This window comes from Engraulis encrasicolus, chromosome 5 (genome assembly GCF_034702125.1).
Source record: "Engraulis encrasicolus isolate BLACKSEA-1 chromosome 5, IST_EnEncr_1.0, whole genome shotgun sequence".
Lineage (NCBI taxonomy): Eukaryota > Metazoa > Chordata > Actinopteri > Clupeiformes > Engraulidae > Engraulis > Engraulis encrasicolus.
In genome coordinates this window covers 49,148,252-49,168,735 of record NC_085861.1, presented here as the reverse complement: position 1 = coordinate 49,168,735, position 20,484 = coordinate 49,148,252, and the positions used below count along the sequence as shown (strand labels likewise).

The 20,484-nt window shown below is 42.4% G+C and overlaps 3 protein-coding genes across 3 annotated transcripts; 2 read left to right on the top strand and 1 right to left on the bottom strand.

The window, feature by feature from the left end:
- The first annotated feature begins 34 nt into the window (after positions 1-34).
- zufsp (zinc finger containing ubiquitin peptidase 1) lies at positions 35-8,189 on the top strand. The gene is made up of 11 exons (XM_063199622.1): positions 35-921; positions 1,018-1,119; positions 1,382-1,429; positions 1,992-2,099; positions 2,468-2,577; positions 2,794-2,962; positions 3,969-4,157; positions 4,824-4,989; positions 5,437-5,603; positions 7,386-7,612; positions 7,986-8,189. The coding sequence occupies exons 1-11, from the start codon at positions 441-443 to the stop codon at positions 8,031-8,033; spliced, it is 1,815 nt and encodes a 604-aa protein (XP_063055692.1). The 5' UTR covers positions 35-440; the 3' UTR covers positions 8,034-8,189.
- Positions 8,190-8,885: 696 nt separating this feature from the next.
- Positions 8,886-12,935, top strand: LOC134449592 (amine sulfotransferase-like). The gene is made up of 7 exons (XM_063199620.1): positions 8,886-9,044; positions 9,217-9,372; positions 10,051-10,265; positions 10,573-10,699; positions 10,914-11,008; positions 11,590-11,770; positions 12,067-12,935. Exons 3-7 carry the CDS (start codon positions 10,062-10,064, stop codon positions 12,183-12,185), a joined length of 726 nt encoding a protein of 241 aa, XP_063055690.1. The 5' UTR covers positions 8,886-9,044; positions 9,217-9,372; positions 10,051-10,061; the 3' UTR covers positions 12,186-12,935.
- Positions 12,936-13,229: 294 nt separating this feature from the next.
- On the bottom strand, positions 13,230-18,506 carry rwdd1 (RWD domain containing 1). Its single transcript, XM_063199621.1, has 7 exons — positions 18,330-18,506; positions 17,833-17,898; positions 17,163-17,293; positions 16,674-16,817; positions 15,565-15,697; positions 14,426-14,488; positions 13,230-13,657 (listed from the first exon to the last, which is right to left on the bottom strand). The coding sequence occupies exons 1-7, from the start codon at positions 18,400-18,402 to the stop codon at positions 13,545-13,547; spliced, it is 723 nt and encodes a 240-aa protein (XP_063055691.1). The 5' UTR covers positions 18,403-18,506; the 3' UTR covers positions 13,230-13,544.
- Between the last annotated feature and the right edge of the window lie 1,978 nt (positions 18,507-20,484).

Sequence of the window (20,484 nt, the reverse complement as noted above, 5' to 3'; positions counted from 1 at the left end):
ATCCGGTTACCGATTTCCAAACACGAACAAAACATGAATGGAAAGCGAAAAGAAAACCGCTGAGGCTAACAGAAAGGTGTGGGTCCATGATATTAAGTTAACGATACAACTTCACGTTGAGTGTGTCAAATTAACGCAAATTATTATACATTTTCTCTTAGTGTGTAACTTGGCATCGGTCAAACCAGCTAATGGACGGGTTTGTCAAATGAAGTTCTAGCAGATTATTTCCTCTCTGGCTATTAGTCAACACCAACAACCTTTCGTTTGTGATAGTGGATGTTTGAGAACTTCGTGAGTTTCTGTTACTAGTGGTAAAGGTTGTGTATAGTCAGTGTTACGCCAGGTCCGATATTGAAATCTGTAACTGTCCTGGTGCATGCTAAGCAAATTGAATGTAGAACTAGCTGAGTGTTGGATAAAATAAGCCTCCACACACCATGCCGATTTGCGAGATTTGCAGCGAAAACCTAGCATCTGATTCCGAGATGAAGACGCACCTTCTGTTAAGTCACCTGGAGAATGAGATGGGTTGTCCATTCTGTTCCTTGTCTGGCGTGTCTTACGACGAACTGCACTTTCACATCAACACTGCTCACGCAGAAATGTCAAACAAGCCATCATCGAGGGACAGCATGACCCTACGCCATTCAGAGTCAACAACAGAAACCAGAGCAGAGACTGGGACAGAGACTCCTGGCGAACAGAGGGTAAAAACTGTACGGAATCGGACTATGGTGAATCACGTGACAGGTTCAGATACCACAGACACTCCACGGGGATCTCCTTGTGGAACAGACACACACAGTCTTGACTCTGTGGGCAGTAGCAGCACACACTCAAAGAACACCAAAGAAAGGCAAGGGAGTGTGGAGGACCATGTCGCCTCGAAACAGAAGCGCCTGTCTTCTCCTTTCAAAGGTACATGGTTGGCTTGTGATGCATGGTGACTTTTGCATCATTCTGCCAAAGTGTCTTAACTCATAAATCTTATTATGATTTGTCTTTTTTATATAGGGAAGCTGTTCCCTTGTCCCATGTGCTCCCTTGTGTGCCGTAACAGCATCATTTTGCAGGAGCATGTGGAGTTACATCTGCAAGAGCAAGCCATGAGTGAAGGTGCAGGAACTTGCTTATTCCGCTTCCCTTACAATGTTCTGTTTTCAAAAAGTCTGCGGCCAACATAATTAATCACTTAAAGGACCAACTAATAATATCCAACCCGAAACAAATCATTGATTGATTCTGAGTGTAAGCTTAGTTAACAAAAGTCTTTGTTTACAGTCAAATTACTTATCAATGGATTACATGCCTTGTAGAAGATCTGCAAGGTGAGGAGGTAGGATAGAATTTAAACTCTGCTGGGATTTCTCTGTTTCAGGGGCCACGTCAGATGCAGTGCCATCCGCCTCGTATGCTGACACCTCAGGTAAAGGTTATCCACAAATTGCCCCACAAAATTGTTGCGAGGGTCGGGATGGGACACCTTGAGTTTGCAGATGCAGCTTTTCAAAGTGTCAACATCGTATTCAGTATTTTAGAAAACAAACTTCCACAAAAATCACAACTTGCCTACCTACAGATTGCGCTGTGCAGGTCAGGGTCTTCCTGCAAACAGAGGCGGATAAATCAGATTCACAGAATAAAACTCTAGAGGATTTCACTAATCAGCTGATCCACTTAGAACCATTTGGATAAGTACATTAGCTGAACCAAATACTGTATGTGGCTTTTACTTCCATGGGGCAGTGGTTAGAGTGCCTGCCTTTAGATTAGAGGGTTGCAGTTTCAAATCCCACCCTTGATGTTCACGATGTTCCAGGGCCTGTAACCAATACCCTGAACCTAAATAAGTGTAAGTCGCTTTGGATACAAGCGTCAGCTAAGTGTAATGTAATGTAACTAGTAAATAAACCAGCATGACTCACATCCCTTGTGTTATTATTGACTATTGAGCTTACTACCTTCTCTGTTGTCCCATCTGCCCATAGTGGGGAACTGCTACGAATGCCCACTCTGCTACCTCTCCTTCCCCGATGGCCTTTCTCTGCAGGAGCATGTAGACCTGCACCTGGAGAGCGGGGCAGCCGCAGAACCAGGTAGACTCTCTCTCTCTCTCTCTCTCTCTCTCTCTCTCTCTCTCTCTCTCTCTCTCTCTCTCTCTCTCTCTCTCTCTCTCTCTCTCTCTCTCTCTCTCTCTCGTGCATGCACGGACACAAACACACACTTTTACATGTATGTAGATGATGCACATCTGCAAACATACACCAGCAGATTTTCAAATAATCCTTGACCGGTTCCAGAATAGTTTTTACATTGCCTTTGTTCGCTCTCTCTCTCTCTCTCTCTCTCTCTCTCTCTCTCTCTCTCTCTCTCTCTCTCTCTCTCTCTCTCTCTCTCTCTCTCTCTCTCTCTCTCTCTCTCTCTCTCTCTCTCTCTCTCTCTCTCTCTCTCTCTCACTGCACAGAGGGTGCAACCTCTGACCTAAGACTGGCTATGCAGCTGCAGGAGGAGGAGGAAGAGCGGAGGAAAGTGCAGGAGGCCAAGCGGGAAGCTGAGGAGTTCAAGAAACTACAGGTTAGCAAGGTGTACTATAATATATATACAGTATGTACACTGTATGCTGCTTTGAACAGCCAAAAGTCTCTGATGGGGTTGTTATTAAATAATTATAGCCTAAGTCCAACTTCAAGCACAGTAGGCTGACTTTTTCTTTTTCTTTTTCTTTTTGTGCATTGTTTAATTTGTCTGTCTGTCTGTCTTTATACCTGGGTGTTTTCATTGGTGGTCCAGAAACAGTTTGGGATGGACGGGAGCGGTGGCTACCGTAAGCAGGTGGAGCGGAACATGGAGAGGGCTGTCTCCCGTGGCCACATGGCGCCTGCCGACTTCCACATGAAACGGGCAGAGCTGATGGAGAGTCTGGCCACAGGGGTGGACGATGGCAGAACCAGGACAACAGGTGGGCGATAGCTGCCAACCAGAGCTCTTGATTAACTTTTTTGTCACCAGACGAAATGGCTAGTATGTTAACCTTAGAAAAAAAGGTATCGCACACCAATATAGTCTTTCTTGAGGTGCTGGCTTCTTGTGCATACAAATGTTTAAAGAAAATAAAGAAAATGCTGCACACTCTGCTCCATGTTTTAATGTACAAGTGACGTTTCGGCCGTCTGGCCTTCTTCAAACGTCTGAAGACATTCTCTTTAATATGTTAATCTTACCTGCCAAACACAGACTCACTAATGGGTCAAAGTGGCTAGTAACTTAAGTCTTTTAAGTCTTTTCTACCATCCAAGCTGGAATTTCTCCAGCATTTGGCCGGTTGGCTGGTGTTCATTTGGAGCCCTGCTGCCAACACTTCTGTTAATCCTGGATATCCTGGTCTCCTCTATTTGAGACCTGTCCCACACCCGCTCCCTGTCCCACATCAGCCACAACAGTCTATAAAAATACCCTACCCGAATATTGAGAGGGATACATGGGGCTTTAACAGTAAGACATGGCCCCCGTTATGAATTAGCTGGTACCATAATGGCAATGACCAAGTCATATAATGTATTACCAAAGGCCCTGTGTACTGTCAGTGTGTTTTAGTACTATGGTAGTAAAGGTTTTTCAGTCACTATTATTACAATGTTCAACTGATGGAACGGTGCACATTAAGGGGCTATGATTATACAGTGGATAATAATGATGATGATGATAATGATTATGATTTTCAAATTGATTAAACTGAGAATTCGTGAGCTAGTGTTGTCAACTACTACTTGTCCCCACAGATCACATATGCACAGCATTAGGCTCAAAACTGCATATACAACCATGCATTGTGACCCCAATTTCCTTACAACGCCAGTTTTCCCATGTCTAATTGCACCCATTCCATTGGTGTTGCAGTGAAGGGATTCATACAAATTGTGTATGTGTGCTTGCTTGCATGTGTGTGTGTGCGTGCGTGCATGCAGGTGTGATGCAGACCCTGTATGACCACTTCCAGAGGGAGCCTCGGGATACGGCCCACGTGTGGCTGAGTGCAGATCCTGATCACTACTCCAGCTCGGAGGGAGATAAAGGCTGGGGCTGTGGATACAGGAACTTCCAGATGCTGCTGTCCTCCCTCCTCAAGATGCCGCCATACAATAACATCTTACATGGTAACGCATGCAGTTGACATACATGAGTTCACATATACTTTATAAATAAGTCTTCTTTAAAAATCTCCATAATTAATTGGAAGCATGTGGAATTCTGCTGTGCTCTACATTCATGCACAAACATTTTTAGTTATTAACACGTACGTTCACCACCATATCTGGGCGTATTCACAGTAAATGCGAACATGCCGTGTCTCTTCAAATGTGATGAAGGAGCAGGCACATAGCCAGAGAGGTACAACGTGCAGCCATCAAGACTTGAAAGGGCAATTAAATGTCTTTGTTTTCACGACGACCAGAACGGTACTGCACCAGTACATTCGGAAGTGCTTACCTGCAAACCACTTGTGTTCATACGAGGCTCTGAACTTTTCTGCACGTGTCAGTGTGTTACCTGGAAGAACCTGCTGACGTGCATGTTCACGTCATGGTTCACAGAAGGAAAAAAAAAACAATTTTGCGGTTCGCATCACAAACCAACTTTCTGGTTCTCAAACGCTCAGGCTTGAGCCGCGAACACGCCGGTCGGTTCGAGATTAGGTGCAGGGACGAGCACCGGCACGGTTCTCTGTTGGCCTGAATGCACCATTAGCGCACAGAAGAGGGTGAAAGATTTCACATGTGGTGTCTCTTCTCCTTAATGTTCTTTCATTTTTCTATCCCCAGATATGCCCATCCCCAACATTCCTCGGGTGCAGGCCCTGATTGAGGAGGCCTGGAAGCAGGGAGTGGACCCGTCCGGGGCGGCCCACTTCAACGGCCGGCTCCAGGGCACCCGCTCCTGGGTCGGGACCACGGAGATCTACTCCCTTTTCACCTCCATTAGTGTCAAGTAAGTCCCCGTTTGTACACCATCGCTTTGAGGTCGGAATCAACAATTCTGAGTTACAGTTACATAGAACATCACTTTTTCACTTAGAAGAAGGGAATTCACTAATTTAATCTGTGAATTGATTTAAAAACAGTGAAACAACAAAAACACTAAAATGTCAACAGGCTGTGCCCTCCTAGTGACGCAACACCTTCTGCGTTGCTTTTAGTCAGGCCAAGAGCAATACAAATATCGTTTCTGATCTCTGTAAAAATCGGGTACTCCACCCACTTTGTCTGACACCAATCAACCAGTAGCAAACCTAGGGAGGTAGGTCAAACATGCAATTTGGGAAACATTTATTGTTATGCTCCTGGTCAGACCAAGTCTCGAAGAGATTTGAAAGTCGATGATAATTCAGGCTAGCAAAGTCCTCCTCACCATGTGCAATATATCTGCTGTCTGCAGAGCTCGTGTGGTGGACTTCCACAAGCCTACTGGTCAGGGTGGCACGCACCCACGCCTGTTTGATTGGGTGAAGCAATACTTCTCCCAGTCGGCCACCAGTAGTAATGGCAGACTGCCTCCTCGAGTGGTGCAGACTACACTGCCTCCCATCTACCTCCAGCACCAAGGTAGGTTAAACACAGCAGCACACACCTTTTCTCATGTGTCCCTAAAAAATGTTATTCCTCCTGCCTACACTTACACAAACACACACAAACTACCCATCCCCCCTCTGTCGGCAAACATTTGCCATTAATAAATTCTGTTATATTCATATAGACAGGTTAATTCTGTTATATTCATATAGACGGGTAAATATCAGTAGGGGCTATATTTTCTGTCTGCTGCTGTTTGCTTCAATAGAAACCTATGCCCATGTCTGTGTATTGATGTACTCTGTATTACTCCACAGACTGTGCCCTTATGCAGTATGTCCGGCTTTGTAATCGCTGTGGATTAATGCTCAGTACTTAATGTAATGTAATTTGGCAATAGACAATGCAAACACATAGACGAAAAAGACACTATGTATTCACATATTTTACTGGGACTTACAGTATATCACGAAAGTGAATACACCCCTCACAGTTTTGCAGATTTTTGAGTATATCTTTTCATAGGAAAGCATTACAGAAATGTAACTTTGACACAATGATTAGTGACCTTTTAACAACATATTTAACCGCTTAAATTTCTTGTTCACTCAGAAAAAAACAAAATACAGCCATTAATGTTTGAACATGTACTCACAAAAGTGAGTACACCCCAGATTAAAATCCGGTAGAGAAGGGGCTATGTTGGCTCGAATCGTCTCGAAATGAAAAGGGATGACAAGGGAGGTCATCAGTGTGCGTTTCAACCTTTCTTTGCATTGAACTTTTAAATTTTGAGTCTGCATCTGGCTTAAATAGATTGGTGTGAGATTTGAATGCAATCCTATGGAGAATATCATGATCTGCTTCAGTAGTCACAGTGCATGTTGACATGCATGTTTCTTTTAGGTGTATTTCAGATTGTCAATGTTGACAGCATTCATGCATCCCTAAATCATGTCAGTCCCACTACCATGCTTGGCTTATGAGAGGATACACCTTTTTTGTAAAGCTCACTTGTTTACCACTACACATGCTTGACACCATCTAAAGCAAATTTGTTTATCTTGGTCTCTTCAGATCACACAACATGGTTCCAGTGATCCATATCCTTGGTCTGTTCATTTCTCTTGAGACCAAGATAAACAAATTTGCTTTAGATGGTGTCAAGCATGTGTGGTGGTAAACAAGTGAGTTGTACAAAAAAGGTGTATCCTCTCATAAGCCAAGCATGGTAGTGGGACTGACATGGTTTGGGGATGCATGAATGCTGTCAACATTGGCAATCTGAAATACACCTAAAAGAAACATACATGTCAACATGCACTGTGACTACTGAAGCAGATCATGATGTTCTCCATAGGATTGCATTCAAATCTCACACCAATCTATTTAAGCCAGATGCAGACTCAAAATGTAAAAGTTCAATGCAAAGAAAGGTTGAAACGCACACTGATGACCTCCCTTGTCATCCCTTTTCATTTCGTTTCATTTCGAGACGATTCGAGCCAACATAGCCCCTTGTCTACCGGATTTTAATCTGGGGTGTACTCACTTTTGTGAGTACATGTTCAAACATTAATGGCTGTATTTTGTTTTTTTCTGAGTGAACAAGAAATTTAAGCGGTTAAATATGTTGTTAAAAGGTCACTAATCATTGTGTCAAAGTTACATTTCTGTAATGCTTTCCTATGAAAAGATATACTCAAACATCTGCAAGACTGTGAGGGGTGTATTCACTTTCGTGATATACTGTAACTGCATATGAGCAATTTCTTGAAATGAGGTGGACCGTTCCTTTAATGTAATGTCTCGTAGGTCACAGTCGCTCTGTGGTTGGCGTGGAGCAGAAGCGTAATGGCAACCTCTGTCTGCTGCTGTTCGACCCCGGCTGCCCCCCCTCGGACATGGCCCGGCTGCTGGGGGCAGACACCGCCACCGTCACGGCCACCGTCCGCCGCATGAGAAAGTTCCAGAACCACCTGAAGCACCAGCAGTACCAGGTGCTCACGGTGGAGGGACTGCTCACGCCGGAGCAGAAACAGGTGAGGATCAACACGCCTGTTGCAAATACACACACACACACACACGCACAACACAATTCAGTAACACAAACACGGGCACACACACAAAACACATTTCCATACATGTATAAGATTGACATATTCAAGGAGAAGTTAAAGTTGATTTCGACATGCTCACTCTCTCTCACACACACACACACACACACACACACACACACACACACACACACACACACACACACACACACACACACACACACACACACACATGCGCCATTACCTTATACCAGTGGATGATGTAGTTCAGTTCAATCCCAATGTATTTGCTCATGTGTCAAATGTTTATTAAGACACCAGTATTTTATGTAATTGGGAATTCGTTTTCGTTTTGCAGAGGCAGATTGCCAATTCACGGACATTCCGGGCTGAACGTATTCCATGAGCACACCCTGGCTCTGCTGGAGGCATCCACTATGTTGACTACTCAGGGTTTTTTATTTGTTTGTTTGTTTGTTTTTCTTTGACTATTCAATGTTTTAAAGGACTTTAATTTGTGTGTTTTATAGAATGTGTGATAATAAAGAAATAACAGTTTCTACATACTGCTTTTTGTGTTTTTATTACTGTGGCTTTACTTTTTTGGGGTTGCAACATGTCATATAGTGCTTATTGTTATCATTTTGGAATTTTCTTAATTAAAAAAGGACTGACCTAAGTGCGTGAAAGTCCTGCAGCAGGTTGGACTTGTATTGGGGTACTTGAATAATGCCCTTGTCGTGAGATGCTGATGCACATGGTCATTCCGTTCTGCTGGCCATTATTTTAAAGATTTCATCCAGGAAGAATTTAAGTAGGATGTAAAATCTTTGCTGTAAACTTCAGGGCAGAGGTTGCCCAACTGTCTGGGAACCAGACTACCCGAATCTGTTTAAAACTACTCATGAATGTTTCCTTAGCATCCCTTTCAAATGACACTAGTAGCCCTCAGTGCAGTTTTTCCATTAATGATACATATTACTCAACTATGTAGCCTAGTGTTTAAAAAAGAGAAGAAAATGTTCTTCTGCCACACTGACGCCTTCACTTTCGCCCAAGATTTCATGCTTTTTATGTGGAGATGTTTTACAGCGTCATTTACGATGCGCATTCTTCTAAGTATACTGGCCTGGGAACACTGTGGCCACTGAGTGGTTGTAATGGGTGGCGTAATGGATCAGTAACGAACGTGCTGTGTGCGAATGTTCAGGCACAAACACTTCGGATCCATGTAAGTATTTGTTCAGTACCCTATAATATCCCTTCTCTGACTCCTTCCGCGGACAGTCTTTCTGAGAATTACGGCTATGGAGCGTCGCAAAGAAGACGCCGAAGACCGCCTCGGGGAGAAATTGACAGGTGAGCATCGTGCGCCTGTGTTCCTAGTGGCGCGTAAACGGTGACCGACACTTCTACAGTAAGTAACGTCTAGTTTCAGTTGCGTGTTGCTCAAATGTCTTAACAGTAACAAGAGCAACACAATGTTTTAGTGTGTTTTTCTTTTATGTTTTAAATTACTGTACCATGTTGGCAACGAATGTGTGTGACTCGCAGAAAGCCCACTGAAGACGATTTGTATGTGTGTGCAGGTGGGGAAATCACCACGCACTCCCCGGACGTTTGGCTGGTCCAGCACCAGGGGTTGTACTTGATCCCCGGCATCAATTCTCCCGAGGAAGTAGACCGGATCCAGAGCTGGGAAATCAGAGATTCTGACATCTTCCTCATCACCTACCCCAAATCAGGTGTGTGCATATACTGGAATTGCTCAACTTGGAATTTGCCGAAACTCTCCACTGTAGCCTAGCTGTCTGAGTACAGGTGTGCCAGGAGTGAAGGGTATTCCTCAACCATTTGTTTAGGTGCACTGTGCAATACTTTTAGTTGTTTATTTCCACAAAACATGCTAGCCATTCACTAATGTTTCATTCTTCATGAATACTTACCACTCCCATCAAATTCGAAGTATTCATTATGACTATGAAAATTGCACTTTTCATACATGAAAAGGGGGATCTTCTCCATGGTCCATGGTTTTGAATTTCCAGAAATAGACATTTTTAGCTGCAAAAATGACTGTACCTGGGCCATACTAGAAAATATTAGTTTATTACATAGTCAACTTTCCTGAAAATATCAAATTGAGCAGCATAGTTGTAGTGATGATCAATGAGCAGCATAGTTGTAGTGTCTTTTTTGTCCATTTCCTGCACAGTGCACCTTTTTATAGAAAAAGCTATAAATCTCAGAGGACTGCCATGTGTACATGTTTGGTCTCTTGGAATATGACATTTTATTGGAACATGAAATATTGAACATGAATGTCATCACCATATTGTTGCTGCAGCAGTAGTTCACACGAATGAGCAGGAGAGCAGTATTTCAAAGTTCACCATGTGTCATCATTTTGGCGTCCTCCTCAGGCACCATATGGATGCAGCAGATCCTTCTCCTCATCGAGGCCAAGGGTGATGTGAGTGCCGCGGCGGGTCGGCCTAACGCGGAGCGTATGCCCTGGATAGAGGTGCAGGGTGGCGAGAGGGGGTTTGTGGAGGCTCCCCTGTCCTCCCCTCGCCTGCGCGTCACACACCTGCCTTTCAAGCTGCTACCTGCTGGACTCAGGCAGAAGAAAGCCAAGGTACAGTAAAGCATCGTGGTTAAGCTGAAGTCAGTAGTTTTTCTAGTTTCAATGTTTACACCATGTCTTTACTTATCTATATAATAGAATTGGAGAGAATAGAATGGCTTTTAATGTTTTGATGTACCTGTAAAATGACACTGAGCCCTCTTTCTCCATGCAATCATAGTCTACTGTACTTTTTAAGAATACCGGTATGTTTAATTTTGGTAATGATGTTCTCTGACAATGTGTAACATATTGAAGATGACGGTTAAATTTCCTCCGACTGAGTTTTCTGTTTTGGCATTTCTATTTGTGTCCTTAGATTATTTATCTCGCAAGAAACCCCAAAGATGTCTTGGTGTCGTACTACTTCTTTCACCACTTTGCAACAATGTTGGAGACCCCGAAGAACTTCAGTGACTTCTTTGAAAAGTTCTTGGCTGGATCAGGTACTGTAGCCATATTGGGAAAGGAGATAATTGTGCCCTCGTAGGCCTCAATAAAAGTGATTTTGAGGATCTTATTGTGTATAATATATCACAGTGTTTCGTTGAAAAAATGTATTGGTGTCTTTTGCAAGTTCAACCCAATTGCAGGTCTTCAACTCAATGATATTATTACATTAATGAAGTTAATTTGGGTTCAATTGTCTCTGTGTTACAGTGTATGGCAACACTTGGTTTGAGCACATTAAGACGTACCACTCACACAAGGGAGAAATGAACATGCTGTATGTCACATATGAGGACATGATTCAGGTATCTCTGGCTTGCCTTTAACATATGTATGTGTGCATCTGTTTATTAGACTACAGTAGTGTTTCTCAACAGGAGCTCTAGTCCCCCACGGGGCATTAGGGAGCAATCTGGGGGGCATTTAGAAGCATGCAGCTGAGTGTGTGTGGGGTGCTCAGTTGCAATTGAGGGTCATTAGTCTATTTTATTCTTTAATACTAAGGGGGGCATTTGTAGGCTTATGGCAAGGTCAAGGGGGCATTGTGAGGCTTATTATTAGGCCAAACATTTTCTGCCTGGACCAAGAATATTTTTGCGACCCCCACTGCCCCATATTCCAAACGCCAAACATTATTTGTCCATCAATATTGCTGAATTCCAATTTAACATTCACAATAAAAGTAAAAACATTCTGGCCTTATAAGTGAGTGCTGTTACTAACTAATGTATGGAATTATGTTAACTATTAGCCTGTGTTTTCCGCCCGCTTTTGTAAAAGTCTATTATGTCTGCAACCCCCTTGCAATATCTCCATGGTCGCCCTAGGGGTCCCGTCCCATTTTTAGAACTACTGGTGTAAAAAATTGTGGATGTGTGTGTTACAGGACCTGCGGTCTGTGGTGGAACGAGTGTGTTTGTTCCTGGATAAAGACCTCAGCGACAGCCAAATAGCCAGTGTGGTAGAGAACGCTCGGTTCCACAGCATGATGCAGAACCCTTGTGCAAACTACACACAAATACCAGCCACACTCCTCAACCATGAGAAGGGCTCGTTCCTCAGGAAAGGTAGATAATATTTTCAGTTTCTTTTTTTTATAACATTTATATCTCTTAAATTACACTAAGACCCCCTTGCTTAAAGGAGTGTACTATTGCGGCTGAATGCTTCAACCTAGTTTCAAATCAAGTTTTCTCTTCATACTGAACAATTGCACATTCAGTAGCAACAATCTAACAACAATCTATGTTGTCTGGTAAGAGACTTGTTTAAACCATTACTTACAAGAACACTGATGGCATGCAATGGCATCCTCTGTTTATCCCTGTCTTGTTTAATCATATCAAAGCCTTTTCCCCCCCAGGGACCATTGGTGATTGGAAGAACCTGTTTAGTGTGGCCCAAAGTGAACGCTTTGACAAGTTGTTTCAAGAAGAAATGCTAGATGTTCCACTTTCCTTCAAATGGGACATCCAGGAGTGAAATGATGCACATGCACATACGTGTACACAAATATATTAAAGCCTCTCAAATGTACATAAGATTTAAATGTTTGCTGGAACAACGGATCACATGTAATTATATCACATTTTATGCATGTTTTGTCCATATATACTGTTTGACACAGTATTATGTGGTTATCAGATAATATGTTCAACTGAATCTTGGCCAGTACAACATTGATTATTTATTATTTTGCTTCTGTGTTTATCAATTTTCCCATAATAAACCAATTCCTTTACCAGATGGCTACATGCATTTTGTCGGCTTGCTTCTGCCATCATCTGGTCAAGCTACAGTACTGCAACCTAAGCATCCTTCCAGCAATATTCCACAAGGGATCTTCACATTCTGTACTTTGCAATGACGGACAGCCTTACAAATTTGAACCCACAGAACACGACAGCCTGATCAAACCTCTAAAACTGGAACACACAGAGTTGTCAAAATCTGTGCAGCTGTTAGGACTCTGTGCTATGTGGGTTTTTTTTTGTCTCAATTTTTTCGGGCTCAGACGTCAGGAGGCACAATAGCATTTAATGCCCATAAATTAATTAGTAATTGGTGGTTGATATGCTGCAATGAATAAGCTTCCACTAAAAACACACAAACAAGCAAAAATCCATACGATAGTGGCACTGCCTGGCAGCCCTGACGTGTGCTACTGCTGAAACATCACTGAGGCACACCACCTTCCGGAGAAAGGGGAGATATACGGTGTGTGTGTGTGGGTGGGAGAAACATGTGGACATAAATATTGGTTGAAATGGAGAGTATTAGATCACATCTCCACACTGAGCCATATAATGTGTATGCCTGTTTTGTAAAATGGTTGTCCTTTTCCATTGAAAACCATAACTAATTTATATTCAGACAGGCAGGAAAGGCAGACCAATGTGTTCCAACTATAAAATGTCGCACACAGCACAGGTAATGTTACATTGTAGTACTTTGTCATTTTGGATTTCTATAATGATTCAATGACAACGGTGTTTGAATCGAGAATTCATTGAGCGAAAACAAGCCTGGAGTTGTCGTGTGATGAATTTAATGGCATAGGCATAGAAATCACATGGGGGTATGTGGAAAAAGTTGCACGGACGAGACAAGATATGGTGTCACGTCATCACTTATTTCAGCTTGATTGCAGAGAAGACAGTCTGTTTTTTTCCAGCTGGAATGGCCCAATTAAGGGGTGGTGGGTGTGTGTGTGTGTGTGTGTGTGTGTGTGTGTGTGTGTGTGTGTGTGTGTGGCATAGCATAGCCTAGTGTTGGGTTGCATTGCTCTGCCCATCAGTCCGCGCTTTTCCCCCCCAGAAAAGCTGAGACCCTCCCGTGGCTTCAGTCCTCGTCGCTACCAAGCGCTAATGGGTCAAAATCTGGGTCATCCTCATCCAGGTCCAAGTCATCGATGTCCTGGAACAGTGACTCATCCACCTCCACGTTGTTACCAGCTGATGTCACGAGAGAGAGAGACAGAGAGATTGATTGATTGATTGATTGATTGATTGAATGTTTACATGTATTGCCATTTCAGCAGCTATTGCTATATCATGGACAACAACATTACATCACATTTACAAAACTACAACTACTATATTAATTAATAGATTAAATACACTTATTAATATCAATACATTCTAAAAAATTAAAAACCTTTTAAGCTGGGACCTTATTAAAAATATCAAAAACAGTATGAGTGAGTGAGTGAGTGAGTGAGTGAGTGAGAGAGAGAGTGTGAGTGAGTGAGTGAGTGAGAGAGAGAGAGAGAGAGAGGAGTTGAGTTACACTCTGGAAGGACACATCTTCCTGAGCACCTGTTCACTACAAACAAAAGCAGCAGTGGGTGCGTTCCAATATGTCCACTCCCGTCCTCCACTTGTGCTTGTGGCCTCAAACCAGGAAGTAATACGTCATGATGACATCACTAACAACAGCATTATATTTCAATATCTCACAAAAGCTCAATTGTCTTTTTCTCATTTTCAAACAGGATGGTAAATGAAGAATAGTCCCCCAAAAGTTTTGGCAAGGCTGACAATGGGAAACTTAATTGTGTTCTCCACAGAGGCGAGGCATCAGCAAAACGTGAGGCCACTAGCAGAAGTGGAGAACGCATGGTCGCATATTGGAACGCTCCAGTGTGTTTGTACACTGCAACACTACACTTGATGCATTATTCAAATACATGATAGGAAAGGTGTGAAGAAGAGCTTCCGTACCCTCTTCCAGAAACTGGATATCTGACGTGTCCAGGTTATGGTCTGTCTCAAACAGCTGTTTTCCTGCGAGTGAACAGAAAAGTAAAAGGACAACAAATGAGTACTGCTAATGCGAATCTTGTTCATGTTAATTTTCAGGAATGTGCAAAAAGAAGCTTCTTTTAATCATAATTTCCACATAATCTCTGTGATTGCCCTACACCTCCATGAAGCAAATGTTTGGAAAATATAGCACAGCCCACACGACCCTCTTTAGAAAATGCAGTTCAGTACAATGGCTTGGTTTACCAGACAAGTGCTGTATGGTCATACTAGGGCAACATGTTCAGCAAGTTGATTGGCCAATATGAACTCTTCCTGTGGTGTTATTCACAACGAATATAGAGGCTTAATTTTGTAAATGTCCTGCTACTTTTAGCCTTAAGATTCTTAATTAGTTTGTTAGATTGGTAGGATTGATCGATCAATGGATATTTATTTCGTGTGGAAAATTGATCTGTGCCATACTACAGTACAGCACGTCTGACATCTGGAAAAGACACAGACAATAATTTAATGCAGGGCCACAAAAATAAACTTCTCATTGTCACCGGTGAACATGTTTAACAGAGTAGTGTGAGCAAGGGTGCCAGTGGTGGTGCTTTTTTTTAATATATGGGAAAGTTGGTATTTATTCCATTCCGTATATATCATTATATTGATCAGCCAAAGAATGAAAGAAAATCGCACCCATTCTTGATTCTTTATTTCTTAACAATGTCACTGCTACTGCACTCCACTCAATTGTATGCAGTAGAAGTTAAGAAAGCCTCATTTAGGGAACCCAAAAGTGGGGATGCCAATGCACCACTGGTAGTCTAATGCAGATAGTCATGTGTAGCGCACATATAGACTTTTATATATTCTTACTGCACTACTTTATTTCTCCACCATGCTTTTATCATTATTTTATTATTCCTAAACTTTTTATGTGTTTCTTGTGTTTATAATGTTTTTATGTATGAAGTAAGTGTGTGTGTGTGTATGGTGTACTACTACTACTACTGTGCAACAATTGCCCATACTGGGACAAATAAAGCTACTTAACTGAACTGAACTGAACTGTATCTATCTTTCCGGCACTTATGAGCTTGAGTTACCTGTGAGTTTAATCTTCCCTGATTGCTCCTCCTCTTTGAGCTTCTTCTTCTTCAACTCGTTCATGTCACGCTCAAAGTTGGCCTTCCACGACAGGAAGTTTTCAATTGTGACCACGGTGCCCTGGAAGGCCTTCTGTTGAACACACACATGCACGTACACGCACGTTCAGCTGGGCCATACCTCATCAAACTTCAAGGGTTAGCAAGCAGCTGCTTCGCATAAAAAAACAACACATTAAACAAGAAAACGAGGATCCTGTACGATGTCCTTCTCTCATAATCTTGTCAGTTCCAACACCAAACTGCATTATAAACTCAGATGTTTAGTATCTGAATTCAGCTACATGCTTATGCAACAATTGTAAGACATCACACACACAGCATTTTGCCTCAATGTATGCCATGACATTATCAAAACACTATCCTAGTACGTTATGGGCAGCTGTGGCATACTGGTTTGAGAGTCCATCATGAAATCTTTAGGTTGAAAATTCAAATCTCACATCATCCATTAGTATACTGAACAGGGTTCCCACTCTAATTCAGACATAAAATTCCATGACTTTCCAGAAACAAAAAGCAGAATTTCCATGACCACTTCCGCAAAAAAAATGACGTAAATTTGTTTTAAAAGTGTGAAAACTGAAGATGATCTTCATCCCTAGAGCTGATGCCAAGCCACCGCCAGACTTCAGCGGGCTCACTGCATTCTAGAATGTTGCACATAACAGTGTGAAACCAAACAATCTCTGGCAAAGTGTTTTAGAATAACCAGTAAGAAACAATATTATACACCAAACAAAAAAAGTTTCTGCTTTTACACAACTGTTAAGAAAATTCCATGATATTCCATGACTGTGCATGCAAAATGGTAGAATTCCATGACCGGAAAAACTTTTATGAAATTCCATGATATTCCATGATATTCCAGAAATTCCATGACCCGTGGGAACCCTGACTGAAGTGCCCTTGAGCAAGGCACCAAACTCTACATTTGCCCAGGGACTGCAGCCAATAACACAGGCTCACAATACCTGTAATTTGCTTTAGACAAAAGTGTCAGGTAGGAAGGAACCGACAATGTATTGCATGTCTATTTTTGTCCAAACCTTTTCAGCCTCCTCCGCCTCTCTCTCAATCCTCCTCTTCTCTTCCTCTTGCCTGCTTTTGATCTGGTCCACGATCTCGTTTAGTTTCTCCTGCACTGCAGTGACTAGCGTGAAGATCATCACCATCCCCAGGTTCTCCTCCGCCTGTTAACGAGGAGCACAGATCCAACATGTGACACCTTTTAATAACAATTAGTTAATGTGTAGTAGTAGACATACAAAGAAATACATTTAATTACATTAGGCAGTTGCTTTTATCCAAAGTGACTTGCAATTGAGGACATAATCATAGCATTGCACATACAAAGTGCACAGGAAATATACAGAACAATAGGTGCAAATGCCAAGTGGAGCTAGTTAGCACAGTGTTGAGTAGGCAAAATGGTAAATGGACTGCATTTATATACCGCCATTCCACTCCTTCGAGCACACACACACACACACACACACACACACACACACACACACACACCTGACTGACTGACTGACCTGCTGTTGCAGTAACTGGAGGACCTCCTTTGCGTCTGAGTCCTCCAGGTTCTCTTGTTCGTGGATCTCCCATAGTGGGGCCTCATCTGGGTACTTCTCCACGTACGTGAACTTTAACGTCACTTCCACCGCTGCACAAGCATAAGAAGGCATTAGGTTTACCATTACAATGCATATTTTCTATGAAAGATAATCCATACTGAGCTATGGCAAACTTTTAGTGAATGATGAAGTATTCATATAGTTAAGTTATGTATTACCATATTAGTTATCGTACAAGTAGTGTGGAGAACTACAGTACAAGTTTTGTAGAGAACTGGATAGTTCAGAGTTTGTTACAATTCAATGGCTGTGTGTGTGTGTGTACATGTGTGTGTGTGTGTACTGAGTCACAGCAGGAATGACAGCAACCAGGCTCCATTGAATGAAAGAAAACCCAACGGGGGAAACTCCAATTGGGCTTTCTTTCTTTCTTTCAATGGGGCCTGGTTGGGGTCATCCCTGCAGTCACTCAGTTCACACAGACAGACAGACAGACAGACAGACAGCAACCAGGCTTCATTGCATTCCATGTAGAGATGCCACGTCCATATTATATGCACTTACTAAATAGAAGTGTATGCAAAACATTGTAACTGTCAAATACTAATAACTCGAATAGCATACTCACTTTCGTCATTTTCTCCTGCATCTGAGGTCACGGTGATAGTAAAGCATGCTGGGTTCTCTGACAAGACTGCAGAGATTTAGAGATGCGAGGGACAGAACACAGCAGAGTTGGAAATGTCAATGCATGACAATACACATTGTTCGCACTGAAGTTCACACAATACGGTTATCGCACTGAAGTTCACAAGAATTGAGAAAGCCAACTGACAGAATAGAAAGGCCAACACTACAGAAAGCTTACACTCATTTAGACGAGCACTGTTATCTGTACATTACAGGTTGATTTACTCTTTAGGGAGGGAACGTTTAGGGAAACTACTGGTTTGCATTCAAAATTGTGGTTCATTCGAGGAGTGTTTATTTTCTCATTGCAGCGTAAAAGCATCACTGGCATCTGCTAGCTAGCTTCGCACACAGGCACCGACTGAACTAAGTTAGTTAGCTGGCTAGTGCTAGCTAACTCATGGTTCACTCTTCCTCCTATGATATTTTCTTCACCTGTATACGAGTCCTCATATATGGACTCTATTGCCTCCAACTCGTTCCTCTGCTCCTCCGCGTAGTCTGTCATTTTCTTTTGCTCCTGTCCATCTATTACTGGATGACCACGTTACAGTCCACGGTGCAATGGGACTGTCTGCTTCACAGAGGCCTTGTGCAATCGATTCGATCAGACATTGACTATAATTTCTGTAAACTTAATGTTGTCGGGTTCTGTTTTTTATTTTTTCTCTATTTGGCCTTGTCATTGCCATCCACATATGGATCACATAGTTTCTTTATTTAAAGCCAATGAATATTAGTACAGCAAAAATACAGAACTATTTGTAGCTGGCATCGATTTACTACGCCTGAGAGCGAGCATTGGCACACGTGACCTGTTTTTTCCCAAAACATTTAAAGTGACAGTAGGCTAGGACGGTGACAGGTAGAATAGGCCTAACCACCCACCAGTGAATGAATGCACAGGCAGGCTACACAGATTTTCTGAGAGGGACATGGCAATCACCTGTTTGGGTTTAATTCATGATATAACGTGATATTGATATTTTACACAAGGACTGTATTCTGGTCCATTCTTCCTGTGGCTGACTTGTTGATTCGTAGTAGGGTGACCAGACGTCCCGGTTTAACCGGGACAGTCCCGGTTTGGAGTTGTGTGTCCCAGGTCCCGAGAAAACTCTATCGGGACACAAATATGTCCCGGTTTTGGCCATCTGCTACATTGCGTTACATCTATCAGCGTACATATATGAAAAAGATTACAAGTTTACCTGCCACAATTAATGGCAGCCAGCGCTTGTATAGTGAAGGAGTCAGGTGCGATTTGTCATTCCTCCCCCTAAAATTGATTAGAATGCAGAAAATTGCATCTAAAAATGACACATTTTTCTGTGTGTGTGTGTGTGTGTGTGTGTGTGTGTGTGTGTGTGTGTGTGTGTGTGTGTGTGTGTGTGTGTGTGTGTGTGTGTGTGTGTGTGTGTGTGTGTGTGTAATTATTGGTCCTCCCATATAAAATAATCAAACTCTGTGTGTGTGTGTGTGTGTGTGTGTGTGTGTGTGTGTGTGTGTGTGTGTGTGTGTGTGTGTGTGTGTGTGTGTGTGTGTGTGTGTGTGTGTGTGTGTGTGTGTGTGTGTGTGTGTGGACTCACTGGACTAAATAAAAGACGGGCCAGACAACTAGCTAAATACTGCTCAGTATCAGCTGTTATAGGGAGCATTTTCATCTGGAAGAGAAGATGGTTCCTGTATCCTTAATGATGCATTCCCATAACAAGATGTGTCTGTTATAAAATGTGTGTGTGTGTGTGTGTGTGTGTGTGTGTGTGTGTGTGTGTGTGTGTGTGTGTGTGTGTGTGTGTGTGTGTGTGTGTGTGTGTGTGTGTGTGTGTGTGTGTGTTGTGTACATGGTGTTACACTGTTATTACATGGTAATATTGTTACGACCAATCAGGTTCAAAGGTGATGGTGCACGTCCGAATTTTGTTTACTATTGGCTGGCTTTCTACACAGAAGTTACTGGTCGGTACTTTTTTCTCTGTTTCAATGTTGCCATAGTTACTACACTTTACATTTTGCTGACAAATGTGATAGCCATATGAGGGACCTCAGTACTTCCCTATCCCAATACGGACTGTGAGGTATCTAGGAATGTGAGAAGTAGCCTACAGGTACAGTATGTTGTGAAGGACACCAGGGCTAAGTCAGAATACTGTAGTAGACATTGGTTTGTTGCCAAGCTACTCTGCGTCCCGACCAGTAACTTCTATGTAGAAAGCCAGCCAATAGTAAACAAAATTCGGACGTGCACCATCACCTTTGAACCTGATTGGTCGTAACAATATTACCATGTAATAACAGTGTAACACCATGTACCAATATTGTACTTACATCTATTACACTGGTATTGCGTGGTATTAAATATTATTACACTGGTTATTACTACACTGTACCTAATGTGGTATAGATCCACTGTTATAATGAACCATTAAAATAAAGTGTTACCCTATTTTTATTACTCTCTTTTTTGGTTGCTGTAGATTGTTTGTGCCTACCTAAGGTTCCTTCTAAATTCTTGCAAATGTTTTACTGGTCAATGCATGCAGTGTCTTCTCAGTCTTCAGCTGACATACTGAAACTGAACCTCATTATA

Bases quoted from the DNA above. Each gene is read 5' to 3' on its own strand.
- zufsp (XM_063199622.1), top strand. From the start codon at position 441: ATGCCGATTTGCGAGATTTGCAGCGAAAACCTAGCATCTGATTCCGAG. The intron at 1,430-1,991 runs GTAAAGGTTATC...ATCTGCCCATAG, and splicing joins CTCGTATGCTGACACCTCAG to TGGGGAACTGCTACGAATGC. The intron at 4,158-4,823 runs GTAACGCATGCA...TTCTATCCCCAG, and splicing joins ATACAATAACATCTTACATG to ATATGCCCATCCCCAACATT.
- LOC134449592 (XM_063199620.1), top strand. From the start codon at position 10,062: ATGCAGCAGATCCTTCTCCTCATCGAGGCCAAGGGTGATGTGAGTGCC. The intron at 10,700-10,913 runs GTACTGTAGCCA...TCTGTGTTACAG, and splicing joins AAAGTTCTTGGCTGGATCAG to TGTATGGCAACACTTGGTTT. The intron at 11,771-12,066 runs GTAGATAATATT...TTTCCCCCCCAG, and splicing joins GGGCTCGTTCCTCAGGAAAG to GGACCATTGGTGATTGGAAG.
- rwdd1 (XM_063199621.1), bottom strand. From the start codon at position 18,402: ATGACAGACTACGCGGAGGAGCAGAGGAACGAGTTGGAGGCAATAGAG. The intron at 16,818-17,162 runs GTCAGTCAGTCA...CCTCGTTAACAG, and splicing joins TCCAGTTACTGCAACAGCAG to GCGGAGGAGAACCTGGGGAT. The intron at 13,658-14,425 runs GTACGGAAGCTC...TCGTGACATCAG, and splicing joins TATCCAGTTTCTGGAAGAGG to CTGGTAACAACGTGGAGGTG.